The 23,708-nt window shown below is 47.0% G+C and overlaps 2 protein-coding genes and 4 non-coding genes across 10 annotated transcripts in view; 5 read left to right on the forward strand and 1 right to left on the reverse strand.

The window, feature by feature from the left end:
* The window catches only part of LOC115930164 (neuroblastoma breakpoint family member 9), a 469,129-nt gene that overhangs the window by 114,752 nt on the left and 330,669 nt on the right, over window positions 1-23,708 (forward strand). Inside the window, exon 1 of one of the 5 annotated variants that reach the window (XM_063702369.1) lies at window positions 20,088-20,271. The exons of 3 other annotated variants lie outside the window; for them this stretch is intronic. In XM_063702369.1, coding sequence (XP_063558439.1) covers window positions 20,177-20,271 — 95 coding nt within the window. In that variant the 5' untranslated portion in view covers window positions 20,088-20,176. Of the gene's footprint in view, window positions 1-20,087; window positions 20,272-23,708 lie in introns of those variants that run through there. One more of the 5 variants, XM_063702374.1, reaches the window with a different exon arrangement.
* On the forward strand, window positions 793-863 carry TRNAG-CCC (transfer RNA glycine (anticodon CCC)). Its single transcript has one exon. It is a non-coding gene; the product is annotated as a tRNA-Gly (tRNA).
* LOC115932867 (FAM231A/C-like protein) lies at window positions 7,332-8,122 on the reverse strand. The gene has a single exon (XM_063702404.1). It carries the CDS (start codon window positions 7,966-7,968, stop codon window positions 7,459-7,461), a length of 510 nt encoding a protein of 169 aa, XP_063558474.1. The 5' UTR covers window positions 7,969-8,122; the 3' UTR covers window positions 7,332-7,458.
* Window positions 11,669-11,740, forward strand: TRNAE-UUC (transfer RNA glutamic acid (anticodon UUC)). The gene has a single exon. It is a non-coding gene; the product is annotated as a tRNA-Glu (tRNA).
* Window positions 14,566-14,639, forward strand: TRNAK-CUU (transfer RNA lysine (anticodon CUU)). The gene has a single exon. It is a non-coding gene; the product is annotated as a tRNA-Lys (tRNA).
* On the forward strand, window positions 20,390-20,553 carry LOC115932729 (U1 spliceosomal RNA). The gene has a single exon (XR_004068913.2). It is a non-coding gene; the product is annotated as a U1 spliceosomal RNA (small nuclear RNA).

Genomic DNA, 23,708 nt, shown 5'->3' on the forward strand with positions numbered 1-23,708 from the left:
TCTCTTCAGTTGAATGTTTCCAGGGAAAATTGAGGAAAGAAACCTCTCTACTATTTGAACTTCATCAAAAGACTAATATGTTAATATTTTGACCATCAATATTTGCTTAAACTAGTCTACTCCTTTCATAGCTAATACATCAAAGCATATTAACTTAGGAAATGGGATTCTCCCAAACAATGAAACATTGACGGCAAGGGTTCTTCATCTTTTCATATCACATTTCCTTCAAATGCTTTATACATCTTCAAGCAGGCAAATAATAGTATTATAATGATTACGAGACCGATCATTACTCTTTTGCCAAAAAAACCAGCGACAAAAGACTAACTTAGTGGACCAACCTTTGTTTCTTCATTATCTGTACATTGATTCTGTCCTTTTATTTCGCCTTTCTTCTAATTTTGCTTCTGCTTCTTATTTCCTCCCTGGATTTGAACTTTATTTACCTAAACTACCAGTTAGGTTACCTTCTCAGAACCTCTAAGGCAGCAGTTTGAGATTGACAATGGAAGATTTAAGATTAGAAAAAAGAAACATGAATGAATTTCTGATGTTTTATTATAGGGGTTTATAATGCAGGTAGAAAGACCTTTTTCAGAGTTAAGAGTTTGATCCACCAAATGAGCTATTTTGATATTTATAACTTTGTCTAGTAAAAGTTTCCTATAAAAACATTTGGTTTGGATGTCTTTGTTAGCTTTTAGTCGACACTTGAAAAAGGCGCTTGGAAGTTTCTAAGTCTTTGTGGATACTCTTTTCTGTTATCCTCCAGGGGGTTGCTGTGGAGAGGCATTGGTGGTTCAGTGGTAGAATTCTCGCGTCCCACGCGGGAGATCCGGGTTCAATTCCCGGCCAATGCAGTAGGGACATTTTTTCACTTCATTATGGCCCTTTACCCGTCTTTTACGCTGCAAAATTATACTGCATAACCTAATAGTGCATTTAGGGGCTTGGCCACCACAAGGTAAAGTGACAACATTACTCACGAGAGTAGCGGCAGGAGACTTTCAGGACACTAACCCAGGACCCATGCAATTGTTGGACTCCAACAGCTTAGCAAAGTGGCAAGCGCGAAGTGTTTCCGGTGAGTCACTGCAGTTTTGATATTGGTACCTGTTACTTTCATCTATTCACGGGGCGGATCCCTGCAAACCCGAAGAATCATCAGGTTCCTGATTCGCGTGCTGGACCTTGGGCTTACTGCTCAGCCACTGTAGAGAGGATCAAGAAATGACGCTCTTGGAAGGAGAGAAGCTGCGGGCAGGACAGTCACGTCAGAGGTCCAAGAGGCTTCAGCGGCCCAAAGAAAGGGAAGGTGTGTGGGGAGGAATCTGCGTGGAGATCAGGGGAGCGGCGGAGACTGGTCCTTGCGCAGAGGTGGCCAGTGGACCCTCAGGGCTGTACCCCAGACACAGTGAACCGAATTTGCTCACATCGTCAGCGGCCGCGGCCTCCGCGTGCTTTGTGGGCCCATCGGTGTTCTGCTAGGGATTCCGTGTGTCTGGCAATGTGTGTCAACAGGTGTTGGCCTGAAATTTGGCCGGGCACGTTGGCTCACGCCTGTAATCCCAGCACTGTGTGAGGCCGAGGCGGATGGATCGCTTGAGGTCAAGAGTTCAAGACCAGCCTTTCTAACATGGAAAAATCCCGTCTCTACTAAAAATACAAAAATTAGCCGAATGTGGTAGCATGCACCTGCTATTCCAGCTACTTGGGAGGCTGAGGCAGGAGAATCGCTTGAACTCAGGAGCCAGAGGTTGCAGTGAGCCAAGATTGCGCTACTGCACTCCACCTGGGCGACAGAGCGAGACTCTGTCAAAAAAAAAAAAAAAAAAAAAAGCAGCGAAAGAAGGCAGAGATGTCAATGGGACCAAGAGACCTCCCAGGAGGCTTGTTGTAGAGGCAGTGGCTGGATCCTGGGAGATGAGATTTTTTTAAAATTATGTAGCAGAATGGGGAGAGAAACGGAGAAGCGCATGAAAGAGAGAAAGGCACAAAAATCTGCGGCGTCCAAGAATAAAGCAGATAAAATAGTGTGAGTGTTTTTACATTCAAAAAATAGAAGAAGTGCAATGGTTGTCAGCAGGCTTTGTGGTCGTGTAGTGGTTAATACTTGTAGTTGTGGTTGCCGCAACCTCGGTTCTAATCTGAGTCACAGTAGTGTTTTCTATCCTGCAATTGTGGCTAATAGACCTGTCGTTTGCTTTGCCTTTAATCCTAGCAACCTCCAGAGAGCACAGGCAACCTCTGGCCCCGAAGGGCGCCAGCTTCTGGAGTTTAGCCCACAGCGCAGAAACTAGGGGGCGGCCTGGCCAATAGGAAAACCTGGACATGCTCTTTGTCTCACAATTAAGCAGGAAAAATTCCCGTAGGTGAAGATGCCGCCTCTCAAGGGCCCTTTGTCTGTAGCTTCCACTGATGAAATAATGCGGTTATAGTCTTTTTCGGTAGAGAAAACGGCTGTATCAGTGGAATTTTTTAAAAACACAAAACGAGAACGAGTTTTTCATGAGTTGACAATAAAATCTAAACTAGTTGTCATGGTCTGCACCGGCTTGCCTCCATTCTCCATCCGCTAATTTTTATGAGAATAGTAAATTATTACTATTATTATTGTTTTTGAGATGTAGTCTTGTCCTGTCACCTAGGCTGGAGTGCCGTGGCTCAATCTCGGCTCACTGCAACCTGTGTCTCCGAGGTTCAAGCAATGAGAACAGTAAAGAAACTACAGTTCACATAAAGTGCACAAATCTTTAGTGCAATTTGTTTAGTTTTGATCAATGTTATCACCACCCAGCTCAAGTTATAGAAAATTGCCATCATCTGAGAAAGGCCTGTTAGAGCCCCTGTCCAGGTGATTCCCACCCTGTGTCCTCTTAGTTAATCACTATTCTGATGTCTATTCCCATAGGTTACAATTGCCTGTTCTTAAAGTTCACATGAATGAATGTACATATGTTTTGTGTCTGGCCTTTTTTCTCCAGTTACATTCATTATACTCATGAGATATATCCATGTAGTTTCATAGATCACTTCTCAATTTTGTGGTTATTGAATTCTTGGGCTGAATATTCTTATAACAGTCTTTGTGTGCACTTGAGATTCATGGAAGTCCTTCAATTGCTGGGTCATGACCTGAGTATAAGTTTAACATCAGTATAAATTGCCAGTCTTCTAGAATGTTTTTTCACCAGCGATGACAGTTGAAGTGGCACCAAGTTCTTGTCAGCATTTGGTGTACTAACTTTGTTAAATGTAGCTATGCTCTCAGACCAGGCTGGCCAACATGGCAAAACCCTGTCTCTACTCAAAATACAAAAATTAGCCGGGCATGGTGGCATGCACCTGTAGTCCCAGCTACTCAGGAGGGGGATGTTGCAGTGAGTCAAGATCGCACCATTGCACTCCAGCTTGGGTGACAGAATGAGACCCTGTCTCAGAAAAAAAAAAAAAGTAGCCATACACTGGTGAGTGGTTAGTGCTATCTCGGTGTGGAATTAATTTGTATTTGCCTAATGAGCAATCCTATGAAGCATATTTTCTTATGGCTTCCAGCATATAAGAAACTCTCCTTTGCAAAGGCCTATTTGAATATTTTGCCCTATTATATTTGGCTTAGCTCTATATTACTGACTTAGAAAATTCTCTTATATATTCAAGAATTGAGTCTTGTTTTGACTTTTTTAAAATTATACTTTAAATTTTAAGGTACATGTGCACAACGTGCAGGTTTGTTACATATGTATACATGTGCCATGTTGGTGTGCTGCACCCATTAACTCGTCGTTTACATTAGGTATATCTCCTAATGCTGTCCCTCCCCCCTCCCCCCACCCCACAACAGGCCCTGGTGTGTGATGTTCCCCTTCCTGTGTCCAAGTGTTCTCATTGTTCAATTCCCACCTATGAGTGAGAACATGCGCTGTTTGGTTTTTTGTCCTTGCGATAGTTTGCTGAGAATGATGGTTTCCAGCTTCATCCCTGTACCTACAAAGGACATGAACTCATCATTTTTTATGGCTGCATAGTATTCCATGGTGTATATGTGCCACATTTTCTTAATCCAGTCTATCATTGTGGGACATTTGGGTTGGTTCCAAGTCTATGCTATTGTGAATAGTGCCACAATAAACATACGTGTGCATGTGTCTTTATAGCAGCATGATTTATAATCCTTTGGGTATATACCCAGTAATGGGATGGCTGGGTCAAATGGTATTTCTAGTTCTAGATCCCTGAGGAATCACCATACTGACTTCCACAATGGTTGAACTAGTTTACAGTCCCACCAACAGTGGAAAAGTGTTCCTATTTCTCCACATCCTCCCCAACACCTGTTGCTTCCTGACTTTTTAATGATCACCATTCTAACAGGTGTGAGATGGTATCTCACTGTGGTTTTGACTTGCATTTCCCTGATGGCCACTGATGATGAGGATTTTTTCATGTATCTTTTGGCTGCATAAATGTCTTCTTTTGAGAAGTGTCTGTTCATATCCTTCGCCCACTTGTTGATGGGGTTGTTTGTTGTTTTCTTGTAAATTTGTTTGAGTTCTTTGTAGATTCTGATGAATCTACAGATGAGTAGATTGCAAAAATTTTTTCCCATTCTGTAGGTTGCCTGTTCACTCTAATGACAGTTTCTTTTGCTGTGCAGAAGCCCTTAAGTTTAATTAGATCCCATTTGTCAATTTTGGCTTTTGTTGCCATTGCTTCTGGTGTTTTAGACATGAAGTACTTGCCCATGCCTATGTCCTGAATGGTATTGCCTAGGTTTTCTTCTAGGCTTTTTATGGTTTTAGGTCTGACATTTAAGTCTTTAATCCATCTTGAATTAATTTTTATAGAAAGTGTAAGGAAAGGATCCAGTTTCAGCTTTCAACATATGGCTAGCCAGTTTTCCCAGCACCATTTTTTAAATAGGGAATCCTTTCCACATTTCTTGTTTTTGTCAGGTTTGTCAAAGATCAGATAGTTGTAGATGTGAGGCATTATTTCTGAGGGCTCTGTTCTCCTCCAGTGGTCTATATCTCTGTTTTGGTACCAGTACCATGCTGTATTGGTTACTGTAGCCTTGTAGAATAGTTTGAAGTCAGGTAGTGTGATGCCTCCAGCTTTGTTCTTTTGGCTTAGGATTGACATGGCAATGCGGGCTCTTTATTGGTTCCATATGAACTTTAAAGTAGTTTTTTCCAATTCTGTGAAGAAAGTCATTGATAGCTTGATGGGATGGCATGGACTCTATAAATTACCTTGGGCAGTATGACCATTTTCATGATAGTGATTCTTCCTACCCATGAGCGTGGAATGTTCTTCCATTTGTTTGTATCCTCTTTTAATTTGTTGAGCAGTGTTTTGTACTTCTCCTTGAAGAGGCCCTTCACATCCCTTGTAAGTTGGATTCCTAGGTATTTTATTCTCTTTGAAGCAATTGTGAATGTGAGTTCACTCATGATTTCGCTATCTGTTTGTCTATTATTGGTGTATAAGAATGCTTGTGATTTTTGCACTAGAATTTTGTATCCTGAGGAGTCATTTTTAAAATAAATATATTGCAAATGACTTTTCCCAGTCAGTGAAAAGTCTGACTGAAAGCTGTCAACTGAAAAATCACACAATTTATAAATTTAGAAGGGAGATTTTATTTTGTATAAATGGTTACAGCCTGCAAGGTGGCCATTCCAACAGACAGGGAGGCACACCCTCCTGCTGAAACCTGAAAAGTACATTTCCAGGGAGGGGAGGGATGAACAGGGATTTATGTTGATGTGGTGGGCCACATATACATATTCAACAGGGAATAGGAGGAGCTCTGAATATTCATGAAGGGATCCTGCTGCATGCATGCTGAGTAAACATGCCTGTTACATGCAACCCATGTTCACTTTGGAGTGGAGACAACATTTAAATACATTATAATTAGGCCCTATGCTTCAAAAGGGGAAGCAGGGACACAAAGGCAATCAAGTGCACAGCCTCTGTAAACTGTCTAGAACCAGTCCACAGCCAGTGCTCTCTTATCAAGGGAAAGTTACTGAAATCAGTCTCTTGTCCAGTCAAAGCTGTAGTTATGGCTTGTGTAGGGAGGGCTCAGTCAGTTTATGGTAATTGGTGAGCTGCAAGTGCTTCAGCATTGCTTATCTCAAGGCCAGTGCTTGTTTAGCTAGAGAAAAAAAGGAAGAAGAAAAAAAACCTGTGGCAATTAGAACATAGTTTATTCTTTAAGTTGAGGGGCGCATGACTCCACCTTGCCTGGCGTGGCCTTAGGTCTCGTTTGTAATACCGTATCTTACTACTGCAAGGAGTCTGTTCTGTCAGTCTTAGGATCTCTATTTTAACAACAATGCTGGTCAGTTGTGTCTAAACCACAAAGGGAGAGAGTATAAGGAGAGGTGTGTGAGATTCCAAATACTGGGCAGGAACTCAGTATTTAAGACTTCTCTGGGGTCTCCTTGGCCAAGAAGCAGTCTGTCCAGTTGGTTGGGTGGCTTTGGTTTTTAATTTTAGTTCTCAAAGCATTTCATTTCATGAAATTTTGCCATATTTTTTCTTTATTTTTAAAGCCTGTTATGTTCTATAAGAAATCTTTCTACTCAGGATAGTGAATGTATTCTCTTAATTTTATCTCTCTATGAGTTCCAGCGTTTTAGTTTTACTTTTTAAATTGATGACATCTAAAATTCTACTCCTAACCAAAACATTCCTGGGGGTGACCAAGGACAACTCCAAAAATCTTCCATAAATGGAAGTAAGACTTACTGCTTAAGGAACTTACTGGGATCCGGTCCTGCAGGACACAGTGGCTTTAGTGCACCTCTGCTCTTAAGACAATTCAGAAATTGTCTTTGTGAACCCATCAGGCTGTTTCAAAATCAGCAATTTAGGGCTCGCTCGCAACATGCAGTTATGCAGCAGCTGTTTTGTGGATCTGGTGAGTGCCTGCATGCATAGTTCCCCGGGGAATTTTCTAAATTTGAATTCTCATGGTATTTCAAGTGGCTCAGTTGTCTCTTTCTTTTCTTTTCTTTTCTTTTTTTTTTTTTTTGAGTCAGAGTCTTGCTCTGTCACCCAGGCTGGAGTGCAGTGGCTGGAGTGCAGTGGCGCGATCTCAGATCACTGCAAGTTCCGCCTCCCGGGTTCACGCCATTCTCCTGCCTCTGCCTCCCCAGTAGCTGGGACTACAGGCACCCGCCATCACGCCCGGCTAATTTTTTGTATTTTTAGTAGAGACGGGGTTTTACCGTGGTCTTCATCTGACCTCGTGATGTGCCCGCCTCGGTCTCCCAAAGTGTTGGGATTACAGGCGTGAGCCACCGCGCCCGGCCAGTTGTCTCTTTCTTTTGCCTACTGCCACACACATACCACCAAATTCTGCACTACAAGCTGCTTCTACACCCTGGACTCCCAACCTCCAGTTAGACAATCCACATCTTCCCACACCTGCCTCAGGCTCCATCAGGCTACTGTGCCTCCTGCAGCAACCAGGCCAGGGGGAATCTGGATTCCTATTACACTTCTGAGGAAGATGGACAGGGAGTGTGGAGGATGTGGGTGGGAGGGGGTGAGGTTGAGGGCAGGAGTACACTGTGGTCTTCTGTCTTCTACCTCATTGGCCCAGGGGCTGCTCTCCCTCCGGTTGTCTGCTTTCAGCCCTGCCTGGGAAATCAGGCCGGCGCCCTGATCTTCCTGACTCTCATTTTGTGAGGAACCTGAACGGATGAGCCATCGCTCTTGTCCCACACGTTCTGCCCAAAAGGTGTCCTCCTCTCTGCTTGCTCGGGGGCCTGCCCTCTGAGCTCTGGCACTCAGGCTGGGATGCCACTCAGTACAGAGGCTCTGCAGCCCAGCAGGGGTCTGACTGTTCCACACCAGCAGGATAAAGGCCACAGGGCATGCTGTGGTGGAAAAGCATGCAGAGGTGTGGGCTGATGGCCTCTCTTTCCACAGTCCCTTTGAAGACACCATGGAAGTAGGCACCCCCTTGATGGACAAGGTGGCCCAAGGCCTGGCTTCACATGCAGGCTCTTGGGTCCCAGCGGGTCCTCTCTGTGCCTGGTATAGCCAACTGCTTCACGCATCTTACCCGGTTTCCTCTCCTCCACAACCCAAGCTCCTCCTCGACCCCCTTGCTCAGCTGTCCTCAGGACAGCAAGATCCCCAGCCCTTGGAAAAGCCCATCTCTAGTGCTTGGGGAGGGAGTTGGGTTCAGGCGGTCTAACCACAGAAGAACAGAGAACCTGAGGCAGGAGGAAATCCCTTCCCTTGCTGGGTCTCTTGGCACAGCCCATCCAGGGGTCTGGGTCAGGGTCCAGGTATACTCTACCCTCCTTGAGGACCTGGGTTTTCAGGCCCCCGAGGTTGGTCAATGTGGAGTCTTTCCCACTGTTCATCTGGGAACTGAAGGAATATCCCATGGGGCCTTCTCTTACTCATTAGAGACACCCAGAAAATACTCCAGCAGAATCTGGGTGCAGTGTATCAGACTGCTATAATTATAATTGCAGCGTGTGGAGGTCAGATACGTTTTGTGACTATTTTCTCTCTGTCTGTGTCTTGCTTGCCTTTTCACTTTCTTAGTGGTGTCTTTTGATGAGAAGGTGTGGCTAATGTTGATGAAGTCTCATTTATCATGTCTTTCTTATATATGTATTTTTTCTGTGTCCTGCTTGTTGGTAGGCTAATCTTTGCCTGCCAACAAGTCACAAAGTATCCTTGAAATGCTTTATATCTTTAACTTTTCAATTTTGGTGTGTAATGCACCTGAAATTACTTTTGTGTGTAGTGTGAGGGTGAAAAACATTGTTGGTCTCCCACACCTCCATATAGAAGTTCATTAATTGAAATGATTTATTTTCTCTTATTGAACTGCTTTTATTGAAAACCCATTTATTGACCGTATAGCTGTGGATCAATTTCAGCTCTTTTAACTCAGGCTGTTTATCTGTTTGTCACTCCTGATGCCTTGTCTCTAATAGCTTAGAGTAAGCCTTAAAGTCAGATAGTACAAGTCCTTGTTCTTTCTCACACATTGCAATAAATTTTGAAATAGATAATAACTCATGAAACCATCACACACATCAGGATATGCTGTCACTTCATTCCTTTCTGATATGGTTTGGTCGTGCCCTCACCCAAATCTCAACTTGAATTGTATCTCCCAGAATTCCCATGTGTTGTGGGAGGGACTTAGGAGGAGGTAATTGAATCATGGGGGCGGGTCTTTCCTGTGCTATTCTCCTGATAGCGAGTAAGTCTCACTATCTGATGGGTTTCTCAGGGGTTTCTGGTTTGGCTTCTTCCTCATTTTCTCTTGCTGCTGCCCTGTAAGAAGTGCCTTTTGCCTCCCGCCATGATTCTGAGGCCTCCCCAGTCATATGGAAATGTAAGTCCAATTAAACCTCTTTTTGGTCCTGGACTCTGTGATGTATTTGTCAGCAGCATGAAAACGGACTAATACACTCTCATTTCTGAGTGGGACACATGCAGTCACTCACATATGCTGGTTGCTGACTTGTGACGGAAGATTCTCTATTGTACCCTCTGGGGACAATACATCTCCAGTTGCCTGGGGGGAGGATGAACATGCAAAAAATCCACAACACTCAGCACAGAGTCTGGATTTAGTCCCATTAGTCTGAATGGGACTAATGCCCTTATAAAAGGGACCCTGGGGAGCTCTCTCGCCCTCTTTCTGCCCCCTGAGGATACAATGAGAAGGTGGCAGTCTACAACCAGACCAAAGGTCCTCACCATAACCCTACCATGTCGGCACCTTGATCTCGGACTTCCAACCTCCAGAACTGTGAGAAATCAATTTCTGTTGTGAATCAGCCACCCAGTTTATGGTACATTGTTACAGAAGCCCGAACTAAGACAGAGATGAAGTCCCATGGAGGGTCTCTAATTTGTTAAGTTGGTCATCAGGCGGCATATTGCCAGTCAGACACAGGAAGAGCTGACATTTTGTGTATATGAAGGAAGATAGTGGACAGGCCCATTGTGTCGGCACCTTGGCAAACTGGAGACGGAAACTTGATTCACCATTGCCAGCCACGGGAGGACTGGGAGGACCTCCAGAGGAGGTTAGGTCGACTTCATGGTAACTTTAGATCCGGAAACCTCCCAGGATTTTTCTTGTCTTCCCTTTGATCTCTCTTCCACCTACGCAACAGGACAGGACTCGCCGCCTTTCTTTCCCGGCAGAAAGGGGTCCGTTGGGGACAAGACCAAAGTGAGCAGCTGGTTTCCCCTACGTGTCCTTCCGGACCTGGGCATCTCGGGAACTCAGGCTGACCCGACACCTAACTCCCAGCGAGTGGGACCAGCAGGAGCCTGGAAGAGCGCGTGCAGCGAGGTGGAAGTTGGGCGCCGGGGGTCGAGAACCGCGGTCAAACCCTCTTTTTCCAGGGGCACCGCGCACCTGCCCCCGGGGATGCCGAAGGAAGTGGCCCATAAATCTTCTCTGAAACCGAAAGAGGCCTGAAGCTCCAGGAGGGCCAAAAGGAGCCTCGTTGAGCGAACCCAGCCCTCTGCCTGGCTGGCCCTGCTCAATAGCCTCGGAAGAGGCTGATTTGGAGGACAGAACGGAAGAAAAGACCTAAAGGTTTCGAATCTCATGACGTAGAGATGTTAAAAACCTCCAATCCTAAGGTCCAACTGTGCGGGGGAGCGAGGGGGTCTCAAGCTGGATGGACCCCTGAGCCTTCATCTGGAGAGTCCTCTGCACAAGCTCAGACAGCAGGACAACGCGCATCAGTGGTTCTCAAGAGGGGGCAACTTCGCCCTTACACACCTCTCCCATCCCGGCTGGGACACTAGGTCACGAATGGGGGAAGCGGGGAGGGAGAATGTTAACCCCCTGGCATGTATCGAGTCAGCGGAGGCGACGGCTGCTGCTAAACACCTTACAATCCATGGGAGGGCCCCTCCCCTACCCCGAAGTAGCCATTCCGCAGAGGTGGAGAGACTCGCTTGTAGCTCAATGCCCACGCACTTAGCCGATGGGAAATCAGAAATTGATGACCAGTTGGCTCTTGGATCTGAGGAAAAAACTCCAGCGTCAGAGGGAAGTCTCCAAGTTTTGCCCGGAGCAAACGGAAGGGTGGCGTTGCCATCGCCCAAGATGGGAAAATGGCAGCTGTCACAGGTTGCAGGGGAAGGTCGGAGTCCAGGTGAGGGCCCCGGAGCCTTCGTGGAAAGAGTTTCCCATCCAGCCGGTCTCGTTTTCCGCATCCGTCGGATTCCTTATGATGTTGAGGGTGCTGGCGTCTGGGTCCTTTATGATACAGAGGGTGCCCCCGTCTCACCCCGGGCGCCTCCGCGCTCCCACCTCCTCCTGGCAACCTGGAGCGCGGCTCCGGACCTGGCGACCCACGACCGGCTGGTCACTTGCTGCCACCTCGCAAAGGCGCATCTCTAGTCCAGTGGTGAGCTGCGGCCGGGTCGCTGCAACTCGCTCCAGGACTCGGGACTCGTGGCCTTGGTGTCCCTCGCGGAGCCCTCAGTGTGTCGCCTGCAGGCTCTTTTTTTGAAGAAAGCAGGGAGGGAATGGCCTTGTGAGAGACTCCAGGAGCAAACAGCGACCTCACAAGGCCCAAATCCTCCCAGAGCTCAGGGAAGCTGTCGCTTCTGACGGAAGAAGGGAGAGAAAGCTCCCTCCTGTGTGTCCCTGGTGGTCTAGTGGCTAGGATTCGGCGCTTTCACCGCCGCGGCCCGGGTTCGATTCCCGGTCAGGGAATTGTTTTACACTGGCCGCTCTCCCGCAGGAATCTTCCTTCACTACGCTATCAGCCGGCCTGCTCCAAGGGCAAGAGGCAGAAGAGTCTCCGCAGCGAGGGGCTAAGCAGGGCGAAGGAGGGCAAGTGCTGATGGACCACCTCTCACGACACACCGCTCCTATTTCTCTCCGTGTCCGCCATCCGCGGAAGCAGCTTTAGAGAGCGACTGAGCGTCTCGCTCAGGTGTACACAGCCGGGCAGAGATGCCAGCCCCCATGGAGCTGCACCCAATAAGCCCACACTCTTTCCCGTCGCCACCCCGGAGGCGCCTATCGCGCTGAGCTGCGAATAACTAAGAGAGAGGCCAAGCCAAGTCGTGGCGTTTGTGGCAGCCCCGGACACGGGTGGCAGCCCCGGACACAGGCACCAGCCAGTCAGCGGAGCCTCCTCACCTCCGTTGCCAGGGAAGGCGCTCGTTAGGCCTTGGGAAGAGGCGACCGGAGGCGATGCCCGCGAATTTGTTAGGGGGGTGAGCGGCGGGTGAGGCCCTCGAGGGCGGTCCCGTTTGCTGATTGAGCGGTAGAGGGAGGCGATGTTCGCTGACCCAACAAGGACAGCAGGTGGAGTAGGCACAGATGGAAAACTGCTGCCGCTGCCCTAAGCAGAAGGCAGGTGGAAAAATCAGCACTAGGACGTCGAAGCGATGGTCCCACAGTCAAATCCCACGATGTCTACACTCTACCAAGCACTTGCGCACGCTCCCCTTTTTCCATTCAGTACTCCCAAGAGGGGTTCGGAAGAACCCCGCGGGCACTGTAAGGTCAGGGGAGAGCGGGAGCCAGGGAGGTGAAGGGCGCAGACTCGGCAGAGGCAGCGGGCAGAACCGCGGGGGTGAGAGGGCGCGGTGGCTGCGCGGCGGGAGCCGCTGCTGAGAGGCGGCCTGGGTTGTCTTGTGGGGTGACTGTCGGTGGAATCTTTGGTGGAGAGTGGTTTGGAAGACTGCCGAGGGGCGGCAGTGGGGAGGGTGGTGACCCTGAGCGACCGGCCAGGGCCAGGAGGCTGTGCTGTCCCTGCAGGCCATGTGCTCATTTCCACTTGCCTGGCAGGGGAGAGACCGTGGTCACGAAGGCGGTTCTCCCAGAATGAAGCTTCTTCATCGCACTCTAGAGTTGCTGATCCCTGTGATTTCCTCCATGTGGGAAACGGTGTTTGTGCTAGAAGAGGCTGCGCTCTTTACCTGACACAACGGGGTTCAAGACTGACATCGCCTCACGCCCACCCGAAAACGTTTACATGGCTTGTCTCTTTTTTTTTTCTGTCCTAAAGTCGCCTCTTCTTCACATCCCCTCATTTTTTGTTCCACACTCGAGGGTGTCTCTCTCTCTCATTAAAAGCTCCACCAAATATTTGAAATATCTCAACCAGAAAGACTGCAATAAATACATTATTTCATTCGTGGAAGGCACAGACCAGCTAGGTTGAGAGCTGCTTGATATTTTCTGCTAAACGGTGAGGCATAGAGCACTTGGAAGGTTTCTCTTTGGGCCACTGTTTGTGTACTCTTGGGTTTCCTTCTTTTCCCCAGACAGTATGGCGCTGTGGGGCCGGCGGTAAACCCTGCTTTCCGGCTTTCTGGCTGCAGATAAAGGCCGCAGCTGCTGCACGAATCAAAGCAAACCAAAACACACGTGGCTTCGCCCCTGTGGGTCCAAGATAGAGTCTGACTGTACCAGGATTCGGATTAGAACAGAGGTTGCTGCAGGCACAACGCAGACTACTAACCACTAGAGAATCCCAAGGCGCCCCACACTTACTGCGCATCGTTTTGCTTCCCCACCCCTCTATTATTTATTTATATATATTTTTTTGAGAGACAGAATTTCGTTTTGTCTCCCAGGCTGGAGGGCAGTGGCACGATCTCGGCTCACTGCTACCTCCGCCTCTTAGGTTCAAGCGATTCTCCTGCCTCAGCCTCCTAAGTAGCTGAGACTACAAGCGTGCGCCACCACGCCCAGCTAATTTTTGTATTTGTAGTAGAGACGGGCTTTCACCATGTTGGCCTGGCTGGTCTCGAACTCCTGACTTCAAGTGAGTGATCCACCCACCTCGGCCTCCCAAAGTGCTGGGATTACAGGCGTGAGCCACTGCCCCTAGTCCCCCGATTTTTTTTGTTAATGTAAAAACATTATGCGATTTTTACTTCTTGATTCTTGGGCAGCTACAGGTTCTTGTGATTTTCTCTCACATCTTCTCCCCATTTCCCTCTCTCCATTCTGATACATGTCCCATCTTCTCTGCATCCAGCCGGTGCCCTCTGCACGGGCATCCTGGGCTGTCCCATTGTCTAGTCCTGGTCTCCCCTGCTTCTCCCTCCTCCTTTTCACGTTTTCCCTTTTGACTCCCCTGCCTCTTTCCCGTTCCCGCCCCACCGACCCCATCTACTGAAGTCGAGTTGAGTGACGGGAGAGCAAGCGGAACAGATGATTGCCTGAAGGCGGCGCAAAAAAAGCAGAAAGAGCTACCGTGAGAGCCGTCGGGGAGTTCAGCTTCCCTTGGGCCCCACTTGGCTCAGGCTGGGGTCGCAGATCCAGGCATTTCCAGAGGCACTGGCTTCTGAGGCAGGCGAGGGTGAACGCAGGGTGAGGGCCATTCGTCCGCCCTTCTGGCTTCAGAGTCACGCAATGCACGCGTTTCTAACGTGCAGCAAGACGATTAGTCGACTCAGCCTCTCCGGTTTTCCGAAGCTTTGTAGTCGGGCACAGTTGTCCCGCAGAAAGCGAATGGCAACCCCTAGGGTTTAGTGATTGCTTAATGTATATAGAGACGAAAGTAAGCAATCGAGGTTGTCTCTGTGGCGCAGTCGCTTAGCGCGTTCGGCTCTTAACCGGAAGGTCGGTGGTTCGAGACCACCCAGTGACGTGGTTTTAAATGTTGGTGGTTCTGGCTGGGTGCAGTGCCTCACGCCTATTAATCCCAACACTTTCATAGGCCGGCGAAGGGGAAGCCTCCACGGTGCTCGGAAGTTCAAGACCAGTGAGAATCCCATCTCATTTAAAAAAAAAATTGCAGCTGTATCTATCTCCTCAGACCTATCACTGTATTTAAAAGTGAAAGATTGTTTCCTTGTGGCTTGTGCATCCCATGAGGACAGACAGCAGAAGGTCCCCCTCCCAGCCTCCTAGAAAATAAGATCTCTGCAGCACAAACTAGCTTGTATGTATGGGAAACAAAGTATTTGAAGAAACAAACTTCAAAAATTCTGCCTTGCTTTCCACGAAAATTAATCCGTCACAGTCTGCCTTCAAGTGGTATCATACCTCTTCACATGACTCCTCCCCCTGCCTTTATGCTATTGTCATGCATTTTACTTTACACCTGTTATAAACCTTACAATCCATCTCTGTTACTTTTGTTTCAAGAGTCAGATGTGTTTTTGTTTGTTTGTTTTTGTTTTTTTGTTGTTGGTGGTGGTGTTTTTAAGAGGAGTCTTACTCTATCGGACAGGCTGGAGGGCAGTGGCACAGTCTTGGCTTACTGCAACCTCTGCTTTCTGGGTTCGACTCATTCTCCTGACTCAGACTCCTGAGTAGCAGAGATTACAGGCTTGGGCCACCACATCTGACTAACTTTTGAATTTTTCGTAGAGAGGAAGGTTCACCATATTGGCCAGGCTGGTCTCGAACTCCCGACCTCAAGTGATCCGCCTTCCTCGGCCTCCCAAAGTGCCAGGATTCCAGGTGTGAGCCATCGTGCCTGGCTAAACAGTCAGATGTTAAAATTATACATTTGCCTTTCTAGATGTCATTTCTAGTGTCTTTTTTTTTTCATCCAGATTTTCATCTGGTGTCAGTTTCCTTCTGCCTGGAGGACTCCTTTAACTTGTCTATTAGGTGTCTTAAACTTGCACTATCATTCACTGATGCTCTGTTCATTTAAAAAAAAAAAAAATTGTTGGCCGGGTGCAGTGGCTCACGTCTGTAATCCCAGCAATTTGGGAGGCCGAGGCGGGTGGATCAGGAGGTCAGGAGATCCAGACCACCCTGGCTAACACAGTGAAACACCATCTCTACTAAGCATACAAAAAATTAGCTGGCCGTGGTGGTGGGCACCTGTAGTCCCAGCTACTCAGGAGGCTGAGGCCGGAGAATGGTGTGAACCCAGGAGGCGGAGCTTGGAACCTGTCAAAAGGCATTCTTAGCCTTAAAAGAAAAGCCAGGGACATCCCTTGCCTCAGGACTCTCGAACTTACAAAAACCTTTCACCCTCTATGTGGATGAACAACAAGGGACAGCTTTGGATGTTCTAACTCAAAGGCTGAGGAATTACTTTGGACCAGTGGCTTATTTCTCTAAACAGCTAGACCAGGTAGCAGCTGGGTGACCAGAAAGCTTCCGATCTGTGGCTACCATCACTCTATTGTTAGAAGAAACCACTAAGTTTACCTTGGGACAACAATTAGATGCCATACCACCACACCCCCACCCCCTGCCACCCCATGAAGTACAGTGCAGAGGGTCCTAGAGGCAAAAGTACACCAATGGCTAACAGGGTGCCAGTTACTTAAATCTCAGACCCTTCTGCTTGACACCCGAGATGTTACCCTGAAAGTATGCTGATTTTTAAACCCTGCTACTCTGTTGCTGCACCTCACGTCTCAAGAAACAGATCCCCAACTCATTGACTCCTGTGTGGAAACCATGGAAGAGCTCTACTCTAGAAGGCCCAACATTGAAGACAAGCTCTTGTCTAACCCAAATGTTGAGTGGTTTAGAGATGGAAATAGCTATATTCATGAGGGAGTAAGAAAGGAAGCTTAGCCAACAAGAAATCATTGAGGCCAAGGGTTTACCTTCTCAGCCTTCTGTTCCAAAAGCAGAATTAGCTGCTCTAATTAGGGCCTTCCAACCATGAAAAGACTTAAGCTGGGCACTGTGGCTCACCCCTGTAATCCCAGCACTTTGGGAGGCCAAGGTGGGTGGATCACCTGAGGTTCCTCCCAGGAACCTGGCCTCCCAGGTTCACACCATTCTCCAGCCTCAGCCTCCAGAGTAGCTGGGACTACAGGTGCCTGCCACCACACCTGGCTAATTGTTTGTAAATTTTTTAGTAGAGATGGGGTTTCACCATGTTAGTCAGGATGGTCTTGATCTCCTGACCTCATGACCACCCACCTGGGCCTCTCGAAGTGCTGAGATTATGTGTGTGAGCCACCGTGCCCGGCCCCTGAAGCCTTTCTTTTTAAAAAGCTTTCTCACCTTTATGTCTGCCTTCAAGTCTCTGCCAAAACACAAATAACAGTGACTGACTCCCTGCTATAGCAAGCTCAGAATAAATAGCTTTTGCTTTTTTTCATTTGGTTGGTCTTTGTTTATTTGCAGAAGCTTCAATGTAGAGTTGACAAGGATTCCAGTCTCTGACCAAACGTTAGTAGCTTCCTCTGAGCCCTGTTCTCTGTTATTTCTTTGCCTGCCAAGTCCAGTTTTACGAAAGAATACTGTTGAGTCTAGTTTAGCAAGAGTCCTCGCAACCACCTTTGATAGCGAATCAAGTTCCTCTTAGTCATTTTCCATCCACTGACTTTCTTATCTTGCCAATTGGCTATAATCTTCAACTCCTCCTGCTGTATTCGAGGTTGAGCCCAGTTGTCTGCTGGTCTCTCTTGCCTACTGTAGTACATACAATAACATCTGTCTCATGTTTTTAAGAAGTGTCCAGTGCAGCCCCTCAGAAACTACCTTTGCAAAATTATGAAAACAAGAGAAAGCTGACATGGCTGACTCCATCTTGGTTCTAGCCTCACAGGCTTGCTGTCTTTGCTCACTCCTGTGCAATTTCCCCCAAGCTATCTTTGGGAAAAATTGAGTTTATAGTTTAAATCAGGGCTCCCCAATCCCCAGGGCCATAAGACAGGTACTGGTCCATGGCCTGTTAGGAACCCAGCTGAACAGCAGGAGGTGAGCTGCAGGCTTTCGAACATTACCACCTGAGTTCTGCCTCTTGTCAGATCAGCATGAGCATTAGCTGCTCATCAGAGCTCGGACCCTATTGGGAACTGCTCATGTGAGTGATCCAGATTGCGCACTCCTTATGAGACTGTAACTGATGCCTGATGACCTGAGGTGGAACAGTTTCATCTGGAAAACATCCACCACCCCCTTCCATGGAAAAATTGTCTTCCATGAAACCAATCCCTGGTGACAAAAAGGTTGAGGACAGCCAAAAAGGCTGCTTTAAATGATAACCTTCCCCAAAACTAAATTACCCCTGTAAAATGAATGAAAGTCCACCAAGTTAGAAGGATGAAAGGGGTCTGTTTTCTACTAAGATGTATGACTCGTTAAATAATTACCAGCCATTATTCCAGAAGTCACAAGATTGGCAGCTTCCCCAATTACTGCTGTGAAGAACATCACTATTGTAGAACCTAAGATTGGCCTCTTGAGATGTCATTTCAGGCTTTGGCATTTCTGACTGCTGGATGGCACCATCTGGCCCCAAAATCAACCTGTCCCTTAGCCCCCTCCCAGAAGCTGACTCCATGCGGGAGGGCCACTTTCCATGCCCCTGTGATTTCATCCCCAACAATCAGCACCGCGGAAGCCCTAGCCCCCTCCCCAACAAACTATCTTTGAAAAACCCCTTACCTCCAAGCCTTCAGTGAGATTGGTTTGAGTAATAACTCTGTCTCCCACATGTCGTGGCTGGCCTGTGTCAATGAAACTCTTTCCTGCAGTGCCATGGACTCCATGAATTGAGTTTTTGTGTACATTGGTCAGGAAGAACCCATCAGGTGGTTACATCTGCAGGATGGTGCCAGTTCTTTCCACAAAGGCTGGTCATATACCCAGAAAACATTTCTCCACTACTACCTGGACAATGTGTCTCCCTGTCAATCTCCAGGGAATGGGGCCTGGATGAAGTATTTAGTATTCAGCAGTTACTACACTGTCACCTAATCCCTCATTTTCAATACTTTGCCATGCCTTCCGGTGGCCTAACTGGCCACCATGCCACAGAATCTTTAATTTATGGTCTCCAAGGAGGACTCTCCACTCTATGTTTTGTGATTTGAGCAATGGAATAGAATCTGATACTGGTGGGCTGGGGTAGGTCCCTGGACACTGGTGGGATCTCGACCCCAGCCGTGGTGTCCAGGCTCTTGACACCATCGCGAGAACAAAGTCAAAGATGAGTCAGCAAATAGTGAAAGAAGAAATTTATTGCAAAGCAAAAAGTACACACTCAAGAGAGGGGAGCTCGGGCATACCCGAGAGAGAATAATGGGTTCTGGGGTTTCATCTTGATGGGTTTCTTTAACCAAGAATTGGAATATTCACGAAAATTCCTGGGTAAAGGTGGAGATTTCTTGGAACTGTGGTGCCATTTTTACATCAAACACTGGTCTCAGAACTGTCATGGCACTGGCGGGTGTGTGATTTAGTATGTTAATGAGCATATAATGAGGGCCTAGGTAAAACCTCCATCAAATCCAGCACCACGTTGGGTCCACTCAGCCTTAGCCAGCTTGGTCCACACCCTGGTTTTTCAGCGTCTTAACAGCCCACAGCCTCAAGTCATGTAAATCTGCTGCCTAGAATTTGTTATCCTGTGACCACCCTGTAGTATTCCTGTCTGAAATCTACTTGCAAATATTCAAATGGTCTTTGACTTCGGCATTCCAACTTTGCTTACTTCACAGTGTTTCCTGTGTAACGTATAAGAAAAGATGATCCAGACATTTGTTAAACGTCTCAAATAAGATGTAGCCCTGGTATTTGTGTCAAATTTGGATTATTTTGGTTTCGTCTTTGCAGAATATAAAAAACTAACATGAGGTAAGCACTAAGGTGTGGAGATGGCTGTGCAAGAGATGACAAAGTCCAGCACCACGCTTGAGAGTGTCCAATCATCTCTTCTGGGGCAGCATAGTTTTCTACAATACTGATTTTTGAAAAAAAAGAACAACATCCAAAAAAAAAACCTACAAGATTCATGAAACTGGACAACTGTCTTTATAACATTAACATGATAAAACCAGTAAGGAAGGCTGGTTTGCAGTCATCTGAGCAGCCTCTTTACTTTCATAAATATGGTTTCTCTCTGATATTAAACGGCTTCCAATTGCAAGCGGAATGCTGCATCACAAGGATAAGGATGTGAAGAGAACCGGTTTCTTTTGTAATCCGAAACATTCTAGTCTGCGAATTAAAAGCCATTATTTGAAGAAGGATGCCCCGGCTCCATCTGGCCACCGAAAGGTTGCTCCTTAACACAGGCTAAGGACCAGCTTCTTTGGGAGAGAACAGAGGCAGGGGCGGAAGGGAAAAAGGGAGAGGCAGACGTCACTTCCCCTTGGCGGCTCTGGCAGCAGATTGGTCGGTTGAGTGGCACAAAGGCAGATGGGGACTGGGCAAGGCACTGTCGGTGACATCAGGGATAAGGCGACCTCTATGTAGATGAGGCAGCGCAGAGGCTGCTGCTTCGCCACTTGCTGCTTCGCCACGAAGGAGTTCCCGTGCGGTGGGAGCGGATTCAGGACCGCTGATCGGAAGTGAGAATCCCAGCTGTGTGTCAGGGCTGGAAAGGGCTCGGGAGTGCGCGGGGCAAGTGACCGTGTGTGTAAAGAGTGAGGCGTATGAGGCTGTGGCGGGGCAGAGGCACAAGCTCTCATACTTACCTGGCAGGGGAGATACCATGATCACGAAGGTGGTTTTCCCAGGGCGAGGCTTATCCATTGCACTCCGGGTGTGCTGACCCCTGCGATTTCCCCAAATGTGGGAAACTCGACTGCATAATTTGTGGTAGTGGGGGACTGCGTTCGCGCTTTCCCCTGTCTTTCTGGAGTTTCAAAAATAGACTGTACGCCAAGGGTCGTATGTTTTTTTGTACTGGTTTGTGTCTTGGTTGGCGTCTTAAGTGCTAATCCTACAGTGAAGAGCTGGGGAACAGAAAGTAACATGTCCTCTGCACGCCATAGAAGAAAAAGCAACCATCACCCGTATGGGCTTTGTAACACAAGTTAACTATCGTGAAGTCCGCTCAGCTGTTCCCTTTCTACCCTGGCTGCTTTTTGCAGGGATTGGTCCGTGGTCTCTAGTCTCTTGGGTTCTCACCCCGTGTAAAAATCTTCGTGTCTTTCCCTATCCCCCAGTCACCTCTTACACAGCCTCTGCTTCCAAGCGCAGCCCCCACAGGAGTTTGTAGGATTTCTGTACCAGCGGGGAGTGTGTTCTCACCTCATAGAGCCAGGTAGAAATTATGCAGATGGGCGCTGTTCTCTGGGAAGAAAGCAGGGCCTTTGGGGCTCTCAGTGTCCCCGTTGGGTTGTAGACATAACACGTTTACTTTGCGTAGGGGAACGGCTCTGCCGGCCCCCAGGTGCCCTAGCGCATATTCATGGAGGCCCGCAGGTCAGAACGGCAGTCTCACCTGTCTTGGCGGAAATGCCCTGCGATCCTCCCTGAGATAGAAGGCGGGAAGTTTTATGAGGGGCCGGTCCAGTTTCCCTACTATCTCCTGCCGTTTATATATCTAGTCTTCCTTCAGACTTTAAGCGACTGCTTCATGTTTGATGTCTCACTCCCACATCCTACATCCATTGCCAGGCAACTTTCTAGACAGCACCTTGACCCATCCTTCCCACCCCTAAGAAGCCCTTTCCTATTTCTGGTGCCAGTGTCCTCCCCAGTCCCTCTTTCTTCAGGCCCTTGCTTATCACCTTCATGGACAGAAAATATTTAGCTCTCTCTCAACCTGAGGTTTACACCTGACACGCGTCAGTGCCCTCGCAAATTCCTTAATACCCTTTCTCAAATAGCACTGTAAATCATCTCTTTTTAACTCCCAGAAGTATCTAATTGGTTTTGTCCCTGCACTACATGAATACTAGTATTCCACTGCAGAGGAAAACCCCAGGCCTAGCGATGGCTGTTCTCGGCATTTTGCCAGCCTCTTCCAGGGTAAGTTTTCTGACCTCACCTACTTTTGATCAACTGAGGTCAGGAGTTGAAGACCAGCCTGACCAACATGGCAAAACTCCGTCTCTACTAAAAACACATACACACGCACAAGAATAATAATAATAATAATAATAATAATAATAATAATAATAATAATAATTGCCGGGCGCAGTGGTGTGTGTCTGTAATCCCAACTACTCGGGAGGCTGAGGCAGGAGAATCGCTTGAACCCGGGAGGCGGAGGTTACAGTGAGCCGAGATCGCGCCATTGCACCGCAGCCTGGGCAACACAGTAAGACTCTGTCTCAAAAAAAGAAAAAAAATTAGTGCATCTGAGACATGTTATTGGAGAGAGTAGAATCCTGCATCCAGCAGACACTTGGTGCAGATCTGAACCCATTGAGCTATTGGCTCATGTTCCCTGTGTTCTATTAAGTATCATGAGCAGAAATTGAGCTCTTTGGCTTTTACCCACTGAGTATGGGTATAGGACAGGTCTCTCTCTCTCTTTCTCTCTCATTATTTGCATCACTATTTTTTGCCATCAGTGTGGGTTTTTGGTTTTGAGGTTATGAAGTGAATTTCTGGGGACAATCTCTGTTGGATGGTGTTCACAAGGATCCAGTCCCTGTTTGGTGATACATGACAGCTAATCTGGTCTGTGAGTCTTCTTTATTGTCTATTTATTGTCCTGAGAATAATGGTATTTCCTGAAATTTGAGACTACAGCAATGATAAGTTGTTCAGATCTTGTCTTTCCAATCTTTGGTAAAAATTTTATAGGCCCAATTGTTGTCAATATCTGCAAGAGTGGCATCTCTGTTACAAGAGTGACCTTACTACTCAATGTCCCCCCTCCCACCCAACTTCGTTTCCTAGGGGCTCTTGGCTTTAACGAATTTACTGTATCTAAAAGACATCTTAGTACAGGAAGAAAACTAAATCTGTAGCATGTAAGGAGCCGCTTTATTTGATTGGTATATTCAGGTTTCTAACCAGCTGAAAAATTCAAATACATGCCCTTTAAGGATTAAGTTTAAACCACACTACAAAGAGAGAAAAGATTTATATGATCACATAGAAGCAATGGAATCAGCAATATGAGTACTTTTCACAACTATACAAATCAAGTTTAATAATCTCCAGAACATTAAGGAAGTTCAGCCCTTGATGGAAATGAATGAAAAGAAATTATTCACCCGCTGTTACATGCCCTGGAAAGAGAATGCCCTGCCGGACTCAAAAGAGTATCACAATATTACTCAGATTTTCAGCAATGAAGGCCCTCCAAGGATCTAATGATGTTCATATTTTCAGTTTATCTCCTTCACTGATAAACATTGTTAATAGATACCATTGCGTCTGTTTTCACTTTAAGTGACGTTACTTAGCACAATTCGTTTCTTTAGAATGCACCCTAGTTTGGTGGAAGGAATTTTCCTGCTTTATAAATATAGGATATTTTCTCATGAAACAAATTGGCATACTCTTTCAGTGAGGTGAAGAGACAAATTAGATCTCTACAATTATAAAGGAGTCACTGCCCCAATTATCTTAGGAACAATAATAATCACTTAGATAAAATTCAAATAAGAAAATTAAGCCAGGTATGGTGGCTCATAGCTACAGTCCCAGCACTTTAAGAGTTGGAGACCAGCCTGGGCAACACAGTGAAACCCCCGTCTCTACAAATTTTTAAGTATTAGCTAATTTTTTAAAGTTGGTCGGGCATGATAATGCATGACTGTAATCTCAGGCTGCAGTGAACCATGATTGTGCCACTGCCCTCCAGCCTGAGTGACAGAATGAGACTCCCAACTCAAAAAAAAAAGAAAGAAAATTAAGAATTTGTTGAAAATTGTTTCACTACAATGCTAGGCTGCATGTCTTGCACCTGTACTCCCAGCAACAAATGAGCTATTTTGATATTTATAACGTTGTCTAGTAAAAGTTTCGTGTAAAAACACATTTGGTTTGGATGTCTTTGTTAGCTTTTAGTCAACACTTGAAAAAACCACTTGGAAGTTTC

The sequence above is a fragment of the Gorilla gorilla genome, chromosome 1, assembly GCF_029281585.2.
Source record: "Gorilla gorilla gorilla isolate KB3781 chromosome 1, NHGRI_mGorGor1-v2.1_pri, whole genome shotgun sequence".
In the NCBI taxonomy this organism is placed as follows: domain Eukaryota; kingdom Metazoa; phylum Chordata; class Mammalia; order Primates; family Hominidae; genus Gorilla; species Gorilla gorilla.

Coding starts and splice junctions, on each gene's coding strand:
- LOC115932867 (XM_063702404.1), bottom strand. CDS start 7,968: ATGGTGTCTTCAAAGGGACTGTGGAAAGAGAGGCCATCAGCCCACACC.